The sequence below is a fragment of the Aquarana catesbeiana genome, linkage group LG05, assembly GCF_042186555.1.
Source record: "Aquarana catesbeiana isolate 2022-GZ linkage group LG05, ASM4218655v1, whole genome shotgun sequence".
In the NCBI taxonomy this organism is placed as follows: Eukaryota; Metazoa; Chordata; class Amphibia; order Anura; family Ranidae; genus Aquarana; species Aquarana catesbeiana.
Genome location: NC_133328.1, coordinates 388,399,675 through 388,412,359, shown reverse-complemented (window position 1 = coordinate 388,412,359; position 12,685 = coordinate 388,399,675). Strand labels below are relative to the sequence as shown.

Sequence of the window (12,685 nt, the reverse complement as noted above, 5' to 3'; positions counted from 1 at the left end):
GTATACTTTTTGAAGCAAAAGCAAAGCAAAAGCAGGTGTAAACAGGACTGTAAGCTAACCATTTTATTTACTGACAGGAGCTTTGACTAGCATTCAGAGAGCTTTAACAAAGCCTGTATAAAGCCTTGTTAAATCCAAGCTGATAGGCTGTAATCAACACGGAGGCTTGTGGTCCCTTCAAGTGCAATAGCGCCGATTCAGCTTGAGAGTTGCGTAGGTAGCATTGTCACCCTAATACAAGAACTAGAACAAGAATCTATACCCGACAGGCTCAACAGTTTCAATTATTTCTAGAATACTCTTTAAAGCATGTAAACTCACTTTGGGACTGGGTGGATTTGATTTAAACCAAGTCGATTTAAATCACTAGTAAAAAGGCTTGATATAAATCATAATTTATGGAGCAAGTGTCATCTCTGTCCCACAGCAGCTCCTCCTCTGACCCGCTGTTGACTCACTGACAGTTTTATTCACTTTAATGGGACGGCTGGTGATGCGGCAGTGACACAACAAGGTGAGGGATGTGGTGGCAGCAGGTGAGTGGATGCCCACTAACAGGCGCTGCCATGATAGATCTGAAATAACAGGTGCTCTTTAAATGTAAAGACTCATTCTTGCTGGTAGTTAGAATCTTTAATATTTGCAAACAAAATGAAGGTCTGACAGAGACTCTTTACCTAGATCGGAGTTGCGGTGTGTCAGATTGACACACCGCAACAATGATCACCGTGATGCACGTCTGGTCAGGATATCAAAACCACTTTGCCGCCGTCATTTTGCTATATGATGAGCGGCAAGTGGTTAAAATTAAAAAAAACAAAAAAAAAATCTTTTTTTTTTTTAATCATTGATTTTTATCCCTCCTGCTTTGTGAAGATCAACACATTTACTTCCTTGAATTCTGTGACACATATTCACTATGCCCTGTGAGTAGGTACATTTCACAGAGCTTGCCTTCTGAACTACAGGAGGTGGTAAGAGAAGGAGTTCCAGGAGGTGAAGTTAGTACAGGAATCATGGGATATGTAGTCCTTAGAAATGGAAAATAAACAGCAGAGGAGAAACTCCAAAGCATGCAGGGATCCAGGGGCTCTCTTGTTCTGGGAGGGTGTCGTTCCATAACACACCTCCCGCACGCTCTGTGACCGCTGTGTCTTTTGGACACAGCTGGTCACATGTAAAAGTTGCCGGTTAAGGGTATTCCTTTCCTTACATGCTATTACTGGGTGAGGAAAGGAAAGCCGATAACCAGCAAGGCTAACAGGGCACATTTACACTTATAATCAGGGCACTGATCATCAGTATCCTTATCAGTGCAGCCTCACCAGCGCCCATCAGTGCAGCCTCACCAGCGCCCATCAGTGCAGCCTCACCAGCGCTCATCAGTGCAGCCTCACCAGCGCTCATCAGTGCAGCCTCACCAGCGCTCATCAGTGCAGCCTCACCAGCGCTCATCATTGCATCCTCACCAGCGCTCATCATTGCATCCTCACCAGCGCTCATCAGTGCATCCTCACCAGCGCTCATCAGTGCAGCCTCACCAGTGCTCATCAGTGCAGCCTCACCAGTGCTCATCTGTGCAGCCTCACCAGTGCTCATCATTGCATCCTCACCAGCGCTCATCATTGAAGAAAAAAAATAACTTTTGCAAAATTTTATAAACAGAAACTAAGAAAAACTCAGTGGTGATCAAAAACCACCAAAAGAAAGCTGTGTCTCCATAAAATTGACATAAATGTAAAGTGCCACAGGTCTGAAAGCTGAAACTTGGCCTGGGCAGGAAGGGGATGAATGGCACATTAACCAATGTTTACAAAATCTGACACTAAAGAAAGGGTCTGAACGAGCTTACAATCCTATCACTATATGTCAGAAGCAAGAATGTCTTGATCGTGAGCTACACTATAGACAGCAATAAAGCACAACAGCATGTTCATCGTCATTGCAACATGATGACAAAACAGAACAATGATTGCATGTCTGAAATCCCAGTACACCCTGATCTAAGCAGATCACTGGCCATGTCCGCTGCAATCCCAGAATGATTCATATGCCTAGCATAGAAGAATGAGCCCGAGTCCGGTCTATGCTGTCCGCATACCTCCTCTGCTGGCTGTACTTGGTAACCGAACAGTATTTGCTCATAGCAGCCGCACACTATCTCTATCCGATCCTCCATGCTGAGCACACCGGAAACACGTGTGGACAAAACACAGCTTGCTGGGCACTTCCAGGGGTCCTCCAGTACCAGGCTAGGCGTCCTTAGAAGATGCCAATTCGGCTTCGCGTTGTAGTCCTTTCTTTTTCCGCTGCAAGGCAATTTTATGTCTTTTTTAATCATTTCTAGTGTCATTTCTGACAGGTTAAGTGAAAAAAGAATCGGTACTTTGTAGCTGCACAATACAGGTTGAACAGGCATCATGAGGACAGCTATTCGTGATATTTGCACAGTAGAGGGCAGTGATATGGAACGCAAGCAAAGGGGTAGCGGCTAGAATGGAGAGGGCGGAGCTGTCACATGGCTTGACTCACGGTGTTCTGTCAGATTCGGCGTCCCGTCAGGATTGGTAACAGAAGTGACGTTCCGTCGCCGCCACCTTGCTACACCCCGCACTCCTCCACAGTAACGACACGCCGAGAAGGGGGCAAGTAGACATCTTGTTACACCCACCAGAGTTTTGCACCTCACAGTTATTTTTAACAGGAAACTGAGCTTATAAGCTGAAATACAGTAATTAGAAATCCGACGGACTGTTTATATGTTGTGATCTCACAGGTTTGCTAATCTGACAGAAGACCGCTGATTTTATAATTCAACATGTAAACAGTCCAATGGATTTCTAATTACTGTTTTTCACCATATAAGCTCCATTTTCTGTAAAAAATAACTGTGAAATGCTAAACTCTGGTGGGTGTAACAAGATGTCCGCTTGCCCCCTTCTTGGTGTATCCTTACTGTGGAGGAGTGCGGGGTGTAGCAAGATGGCGGTAACAGAACGCCACTTCCGTTACCAATTCTGACAGGTCTCCTAATCTGACGGAACAATGGCTTTCCCAGATTGCACAAAGGAGGAAGCATTGCACTCCAGTGGCAAGCTCTGCTGTACTCCATGCCCAAGAGGGTTAAGGCAGTGCTGGAAAAATAATGGTGGCCACACAAAATATTGACACTTTGGGCCCAATTTGGCAGCACTCATATGTCTATTCCCCAAAGACAACCTCTGAATATGACGCTGAGCACATGCACTGAACTTCTTTGGTTGACCATGGCGAGGCCTGTTCTGAGTGTTAAACTGCTGTATGGTCTTGGCCACTGTGCTGCAGCTCAGTTTCAGGGACTTGGCAATCTTCTTATAGCCTAGGCCATCCTTATGTAGAGCAACAATTGCTACATATCAACAGGATTTACAAGGCTCAATTTCGGTGCAGTTACAGTGTTTGGTAACCCAAAAAAAAAAAAATTCAGATCCTGGTCCCTTAAAGCAGATTGCACAGCACAGTGCTTGTGCTTTGTAATCTGCCCCCTCTAAACTGTAGAAAAACCTCCCTGAATCTGCCACTTCCTGTATGCCCTCTCTATACTGACCACGAAAATCAGGTCTGCTAAGCCCTGACCTCCATGGTCAGAGTACCTCCCTGCATCATACGCTGCTGTCCCCTCTGCTCTCCTCTCTCCCCCTCACCCCCTCCTTCCTGCCTGTCAGTTCCCTCTCTGTGTCTGTCTCCACCCCGGCCGCCTTTCTTGAAAAAAAGAGGCTGGCATAGCACACTATGTAAGTGATTTTAAAAGATGAGCATTCTAAATACCAATTTTGAGCTGTCGGGAAGAGACGAGCAGCCACATGAGCTCCCCAGTTGACGTCAGAGGGAGATCAAGGCCCCTCCTGCAGAAGCCATCCATCTGAGCTGTAAAGCGGCCTCGAGTCATGTGACTGGCCTTACATACTGTAGTGTGCTATGCCAGCCTCTTCGCATAGTAGCCCATTATGTGTCACTTACCTGAAACCGAAGCCTGCGATGTCACCATTGTTCCCACTAACAGGGATTGTCCATCTTCACCCCTCTTCCTTCCGGGGCCACGAACTCTGGCTCTGTGACTGGCCAGAGTCGCGTGACGTCACTCTTGCGCGCAGGAGCTGCCAGTCACGGCGTGGCCTCTATTAGAAACGGCACAATGTGCCCTTTCTAAAGTGCGCTTGCGCCGATGACATCAGCTCATGAGCCACAGTCATCGGCGCTCGGGTCTTTCATAAATATCTCCTAAACTGTGAAGATTTAGGAGATATTTCAAGCACCTACAGGTAAGCCTTAACATAGGCTTACCTGTAGGTAAAATTAGTTAAAAGTACTTGTACAGGGTGTACAACCACTTTAACAAACACTTTAATACAGGTTGGTATAATTTTGTCACCAATTTCATTTTGTTGTCACATACATTGCAATTTTTGTTGTATATACATCACTTATTCTGTCTCTCACGGCGTTACACCGCTACAGGTGTTACCCATCACGTTTATGGGTGCTAACGGATTGAGATGGTCGTTCAGTAATTGGCTTGTCCCAATTGGGCTTGTGGCAATTGGGCTTGTGGCAAGTCCCCTCATCCGTCATATGTTACGACATATCGCAACTCTCATATCTCTTGACTGACACGTTTTCGGGTTCCCAAGGCCTGAGTGTACGTTTTTAATTTGCCTGCTATGCCTCAGGTAACTCGGCCTTATCACACTCAAGGACTGACACGTTTTCAGTTCCATACAACATGAATTTTGTTAAATTGACCCACTATCACCATAGTGAGTCCACTAATTGCACCACATAAACTCACTCACTTGTTCACCATAAAAAAAAATAAATAATAATAATTATTTATACAGTATATCTATATTTTGTAAATAATTCATACTCACAACAGATTTGTTTTTAGTTACATAGGTCATATCACAGGCAGATATTGAAGAATTTGCCTCTATCCCTCTTTCTCCTGCCAGGGGTTCAGATCATGGTAGCATGCCCTCCCTAAGATCCTGGAGTTTTTTTTGCTTAACACCAGGTAGTAACAGACTAGAGCAACGTAGACCGAACTGTTTTGCTGGGTTAAGGTCGCCAGTTTGTGCAACGTGCCAGTCAACCATACACACTACCTACTGGTGCCCCAATACAGAACCCCCTGTTCTACCAGGTACATCCTGGGCATCCACAAGTTTACTCCCGACCCCAGCTCACACGGCCCTATTAGACAAGCTAGGCCGCCCAATTAAATTTTTAGGTAAAGCGCAGATTTGCAAAAATATTCAAGCATGCCACGTGCAATTATAGCCAGTGCCGCCTTCTGCATGTTTGTGCCAGTTGTTACAGGGCTCACCCCAAGACTGCCTGCACACTGAGACTAGCGTAGACCACAAGACTAAGACACATCAAAGTCCTGTACTTGCAGGCCTGCTTGGCTACCCATCCTTCCCTCACGTTAAGTCAGTTTTTGGTAGGGGGTTCCACTCGGGGTTCATTACTACCGCAATGCACTTTTGAGTGTAAAAATTTACTGTTGACAGCCACAGATACGGAGGCGGTGGATTTTCTGCTCCAGGCCGAAAGTAGAAAAGGGTTTTATCATAGTTCCATTCTCGATACCGCTAAATTCCTTGCTTCCATCTGAGGAATTTTCACTCAACTATGCGTTAATTGATCAGGCGATACAGCACATCATCAGCATGGGTAATGAACTACAATCACTGCTAAGCATGCTCAACTTTGCCATGAGGATAATTCCCCAAGGTAGGTACTTAATTTCTAGGTTGTTGGCACTGTTACCCATAGCCCCCGACTCTGATTCTCAGATCAAACTATATTCTGCGGCTTTGTCACATGTGTGACGAGTTTCTCCAGCACTGGAAAGGCATCGACATGTTCCATCAGAATCAGTGTCATCTCCCCGAGTTATTACTGATGCTGCAGCCACCAAAGGCTATGCAGCAATTTTTGGCACTCACTGGCTAGTAGGACCATGGCTGGATGAAAGTCTGGCAATTCCCAGGTTTGCACAAACATCATCATTGTTTGAAATTTACCCTATAATTTCTGAAGCACAGGTGTGGGGTCACCAATGGACAGGTAACACAGTAGTTTTCTCCACAGACAATCAGGCTACCTCCGAAATCATTAACAAAGGTAGGTCCAGTTCCTTACTAAACATTTCCTTCCAATGCAGGCTCATTTGGCTGTCCCTCCATTACAAATTCCATATTCACTGCAGGTTCATCAATGATGTAGAAAAGGGATATGCAATTAGCGGACCTTCAGCTGTTGCAGAACTACAAGTCCTATGAGGCATAGCAAGACTCTGACAGCCACAAGCATGACACCCAGAGGCAGAGGCATGATGGGACTTGTAGTTTTGCAACAGCTGGAGCTCCGCTAATTGCATATCCCTGGGAATGTAGTCTGTAATACATGAGACACTTTTGTCTAACCCCTGAGAAAAGCCGCCGCAATTGATGATTGGCTTAGCAAGAGGGAGGAGACTCTTCTCTTGTATATAAACTCAGCTCTGTTCACCCAAAATGAGGTCCTTGATGACGCCTTGTGGGAGGGCCAAACGCATTGACGCAATTTCCGGTTTTTGAGTTCAATCGACGTCACTTCTGGTTTCGATGGAACACACGCTGGATACGCGTTTCCTGTATTTTATCCCTGTTATACATCATGTGATTTTAATTATTCCAGCATGTAAGTACCCATCTACCTTTGCACAATAAATCTTGGTAAACTGCAGTTTACTATCAGCTCCTTCTTTAATTTTTGGTGTCTATATCCACCCATGACCACCACGTTTGGGGGAGAACTTCATTGGACCCTTCTGTTAATTGCGATTCATGGCCAGTGTTTTCGCCTGAATGACCCCTGGACTGAAACGCTAGGAGTCCATTCCTTCTGGTGAGTGGGGACACAGGAGGGGTGTGTGGTGCATCTGAAGTTTAAAGCATAACTGCACTTTAATGATTGGAGCACACTTGTACATTATATATGGACTTTTTTATTTTTTTCACTCATTAATTTGATTTGTCTGTAATGTACATTATTGTGAGTGCTGTAATCATATATTCTTTTTAGTTGGCAGAATTTGTTGTCACAGTTTTCATGGCCTACACTGGCTGCTAGTATTGAGGAAAGCTGGAAGCCGCACACTGGTGTAATGATGACTGCTTTTATTGGTATAGCTCAGCTATGAGTAAGCACTCGTTGTGAGTGTGAAACGCGTCAGCTGTTTCCTGTACACTTCTGCTGTAGTGTTTTGTGTTCCTTTATGATTTAGCTTTTTACCAATAAAAGCATTCATCATTACACCGGTGTGCGGCTTCCAGCTTTCCTCAGTTTTCCTGCTTCATCCTGCATCAGCCAGCACCTGGGACTCTTCCCCTTGAAGGATAAAGCTACACTGGCTTTCATCTCCACTGGTTTGTGCCTACCTGAGCGGTAGACATGTGCAAACGATAACGAAAGTGCAGAATCCGAAAAACGAAAGATCCGACATAAACATATGCTTTATTTTTGTTTTCGTTGCGACAACAGTTCGATATAGATAGGAGATTCGACATGATGATGACAATAACAATCTGTGTCCATCAAACCTGTGGTGGAATGTGCCTAACCTTAACTCTATTAGTCCAAGATTATTCTACATAGAGAGAAAAGATTAGACGTAGGGGGGAAAAGATTCGACGTAGGGGAGAAAAGATAAATAAAAATAATGATGATGATGAATGTTATTGGCTGATTGTAACCAAAGAGGAGGAGCAGTAAAATAGCTAGAACTAAGTACACACGTACTTTGGCTTATGGTGTCTGTTGAAAGTTCTAAGAAGATTCGACGGAGCAGGTAAACTATACGGTGTCGTACAGTTTAGCTGCTCCGTCGAATCTTCTTTGAACATTCGACAGACACTATAAGCCTTCAATGACAGATTCGACCATAATTTGGATTTTCAGACGAATGCAATTTTTAACGAAAAACTAAATAAATAAAAACGAATTTCGGGAGTAACTAAATACATTTATTTTTCGGACGAAAACGAAATTCCGAAACGAAATATTTCAGTGTGCACATGTCTACGACCCTTCTCTGCTTGGCTGCTGGTATTATCTGAGACAATTTGTTGCAGGCCCCTGATTCCTATCATCCATGTATGGGGTAACAATGTAGGGCATTACCAGCCTGTAGATTCAATCTCCTCTATTAAGCATGGTATTGCTGGGGCGTGGTCAAGATGGCGACCAGATAGGATGGATGAGACAGAGCTCCGCATACAGCAGGCCTACAAATCCGCTATTTAGTGGACTAATAACCTATTTAAATGCCCCATGGGGATGTGACTGTGACCAGGCACAGAAGCGAGGAAAGCTGGAGCTTGATGATAGCGGCGTTCGGCTCCGCGGGCACCGCTGCCGGATAAGTAATCCAAAGGAGCTCCGCCGGCCTTTACTGTATCCACAGGAATCCTGCCTCAAACCTGCGAGATTTCCCTAAAAACTGACCCACTATTGCTGTACTCCACTACAAGCAGCAGAGCCGAGGAGTATTGAAGGCGCAGACCGCCGGATGAAGCTGCTGTAGGCCCTCGGCCGGCTCCGCGTCACAGAGGCAATCCGCCATCTTGCGGCCTGTGCGGCCTCGCGATCCCCGGCCTCGGGTGCCGTGATCGGCCGAAGAAGGGCCGCAACGAACCATCCATTGTGGTTGTCGCCGCTGGGAGGCGGGGGGGCGACTCGGAGCAGACGAGAGGGGATATCCACGCCGCCTCGGAGGCCCTCGGCCGGTTCTTCGCTCCGGAGGGGATCCGACATCTTGAGGCCTACGAGGCCTCCGCGATCCCCAGCCGCAGGTGCCGCGATCGGCGGGAGAAGGGCCGCTGCATGCCCCGTGGCGGTGCCATCCGGCGGCGAGTGGCAGAGGGACTAGTGACAAGACCTGCTGGGAGGTGAGGGAGACAGGGCTATATGGTGGGCTGCAAATTTATAATATAACCCGGCTGTTGGGGGACTCTCGCCTGTCACATAATACCTGGCAGATTGGGAACAAAACTGGGCATGAGAAGAAGAACCTGTGGCGCCCAGAAGCAAAAACACAAGGCCCCAAAAACACCGCCACCAGCCCAGGGCCCACGTGGAGCAGTGTGTTCAAACATGGCCTCACAGACAGATCACACAGACACTCAGGTTGAGTCCTCCCAGATGGGAGAGGATCAGTTTCAAGCATTAATGCAGGCTATCACAGGTTGTCAAACTACCCTAACTACCAAAATAGAGCAAATACAATCAGAGATGGGCCTAATAAGACGGGATATGGACAAATACAGAGACAGGCTGACGGAGGCTGAAAGGAGGGTAGGGGAGAATGAAGATGAAATCCGAGACCACAGCGCCTCCCTTCGTATACTGCAAGTTAAAATGAAAACGCTGGAATCGCGTGCGGAAGATCAGGAAAACAGAAATCGCAGGAATAATCTGCGCTTGGTGGGATTTCCGGAAGGAGCGGAGGGAAGAGACCCGGAGGCATACACGGAGCAGTTGCTGCGAAACCTTCTCCCACAAGCACCATTTTCTGCACACTTTGCGGTGGAGCAAGCCCACAGAATGCCGTCAACTCGGGGCCCACCAGGAACACCTCCACGCACCTTCATATTTCGTTTATTGAATTTTAGAGATAGAGATCTGATCTTAAGGGAGGCACGAAAGGTGGGAGAGCTGTGCACTGAGAACGCAAAGATAATGCTATTCCCTGACTACTCAGTGGAAACACAGAGGCAACGCAGGACATTCAACCAGGTCAAGGCCCTAATGCGTACTAAGGGACTAAAATACAGCATGTTATTCCCTGCATGACTCAGAGTAGTGGATGGCGAAACTACAAAATTTTTCACCTCTCCAGAGGAAGCAACCAGATGGCTTGAATCCCTGCCACGCAATCATTGATCCGATGTATGGAGTACACCACAACTAACCTTCTATCTACCTGGTGATGACCGGTGGTAAGATTTACAGCTTGTTATCTCTAATAACCCCCACCCCTATTGGTAAGCGGCATACTGTCTGGGAACTATGTAATACATGAATCCTGAGGGGCCTGGCTATCTGATGGGGGTAATGCCAAACCAGCTAACCATACAATGGGGGATGGATACTTGCTTTGCTGAACGGTCCCGTGTCGGGGGATTGGGGGGGACAGTGGGGGTGTGTTGGATATGGACCGCTGGAATGCCTGGATGAGTTTCTCCCCCCATTCCCCCCCCCACCTTCCTGGGGCTCCTTTCTCCCCCCAAAGGGACTATCCAGATGTCGGCAGTCCTGACCAACGATATGGAGCCCTGGAACTTTGTTGTTGTATTTACTGGCCCCAGGGATGACAAAAAAGGGGAGAATGCGAGAAATAATGCCACACATAACCAATGTTCATCCTGTTATTGGAGATGGGTGATGGAGGGAGGGGTTAATGGTGGAATTCTGTTAAGTGGTTTGGCTCTTCAAGAGGACTTTAAATGGCTGCTTCTATTGTTAAACAATTTCTTTTGCTTTCCACAGGTTTTTTAGAAACTACCATTGTTTGTAACTAAGATTGTACCCTTAGAGATATCTAAGTGCTAATGGCTGCTCTGGCGCGGACAGGTTGCTCTGGTCCACATGGAAGGGAGGGGGCCCTGGATATGGGGGAGGTTCCCCCCCCCTCAATTACTAAGATTTTCCCTTTTCCAATTTTTTTTTTCGGTTTTCTCTTTTTTATAGGGAATCTTTATTTTCCCTTCCCCTTCTCTTTGTTTATTAACAGTAAAGGCCTGCAGATGCAGTGAGTAGTGCGGTCTCTGATCTCACGTTAAGAAAACTAGGTCCTAGGTGTGCCAATTGTTACACACCGCCCCCTAGGAGGTTCCTCCTGTTTTTTTTTTTTTTGGTTGTTATGGGTACTCAAGCACCCCGAGGTTTAAATAATGGGGTGTGGGGCGGGATGGGAGGGATGTTTTGTTTAGTATGTTTAATTTTTGTTCTTTGTTTTTCGCTTCATTATTCAAGGAAAGATTCCTATAGATGGCTTGACAATAGCAAAGGCATAGGCTACATGCTCCAGGCTACCAGACTGGTTACTGCCCATGGGTGGATGATGGGTCCCTTGGCAGGAGGGGGGAGGGATGAGAAGGAGTTATCTATGTATTCTAACTATACATGGTTTTCCGGCAGAAATATATATCACATTGAGATATGGCTCAGCTGAAAGTATTGTCACGGAATGTAAGGGGTCTTAATAACAAAATTAAACGCTCACTAGTTTTTGAATATCTTAAGAAATATACACCCAGTATTTGTATTCTTCAAGAGACGCATCTGATGGGGGGCAGAGTGTTGGGGTTAAAGAAACCATGGGTGGGACACCATTACCATGCCACCTACACTAATTACGCCAGGGGGGTTAGTATACTGATCCACAAATCACTCAATTTTGAACCCCTTGATATTCTCATAGACCCAGAAGGCAGGTATGTAATAATCCACGCTAATATAGAAGCATTGGCTATGGTTATAGTGGGGGTATACTTGCCCCCACCGGCTAACATCTCCCTACTGCAGAAGATCACTACTATAATTGCGCAATTCCCCACAGACAATGTAATTCTCACAGGGGATTTTAATATCACATATAACCCTTCACTAGATAAAATGTCCCCAGACCCAGCTACAGATTCTGCGTTAACTAGATGGGCACAGGTGCTGGGATTGGAGGATGTGTGGTGCTGGAAACATCCAACAGAACACGTGTACACATGTCACTCATCCTCCTATAACTCATTATCACGTATAGACCTTCTTTACGCAAACTCACCCATGCTTCCCAAAGTTATAAATATTGAAACGTTACTGAGGGGAATTTCTGACCACTCCCCGCTGTTATGCACACTGCAAACTTCCACTCCACAGGCGGACAGAATTTGGTGACTTTCCCGATTCTGGATTGAACATCCTACAATAGAAATTGAGATAGTAAAAGAGATAAAACAATTTTGGTTGGCTAACGCTGGTTCCTCCACTCCGGGGATGGTATGGGACACTTTTAAAGCCTACATTAGAGGCTGCTATATGTCACCCATAGCTAAAGAGCGCAGGAATAATAAGATGCTGTTGGAAGAGGCAGAGACCAAAGCCCGGGACTTAGAGACCAGATACACCCTTACGGCCAACCCTATTATAGCACAGGACATAAAGGTTGCCTATCGGGAGGTAATGCTACTGAGGGTAGCCAAGGCGAACAAACGCCAACTAGCCCAAACTCAAAGAATATTTGAGCAAGGGGATAAAACTGGTAAGCTTTTGGCCTGGTTGGCCAGGGAGCAATCCCCAGTGTCCACAATAGCTCGTATCCGAAAGAATGACGGGACCCTAGTATCAGACCCTGCGAAGATTAACGCTTGCTTTGCTGAGTATTACTCATCCCTATACTCCTCTAGGGCACAATACTCAGCGAAGGAACTCTCGGACTTCCTAGACGAAATAACGCTTCCGACCCTCACGGCTGCAGCACGGGAGGGCCTCGAGGCTCCAATAACCTTGGAAGAGGTCCAACGGGCTCTAAGCTCCTTACAAACGGGGAAGACACCGGGACTGGATGGCCTACCCCCTGAATTTTATAAACAGTATATGGGCG

The 12,685-nt window shown here is 46.3% G+C and overlaps 1 protein-coding gene across 2 annotated transcripts in view; it reads right to left on the bottom strand.

The window, feature by feature from the left end:
- The window catches only part of PAK1IP1 (PAK1 interacting protein 1), a 49,092-nt gene extending 46,832 nt beyond the window's left edge, over positions 1-2,260 (bottom strand). For both annotated transcript variants that reach the window (XM_073631042.1, XM_073631043.1), the window contains exon 1: positions 2,102-2,260. In XM_073631042.1, the coding sequence (XP_073487143.1) occupies positions 2,102-2,179 (78 nt within the window). In that variant the 5' untranslated portion in view covers positions 2,180-2,260. The remainder of the gene's footprint in view (positions 1-2,101) is intronic.
- Between the last annotated feature and the right edge of the window lie 10,425 nt (positions 2,261-12,685).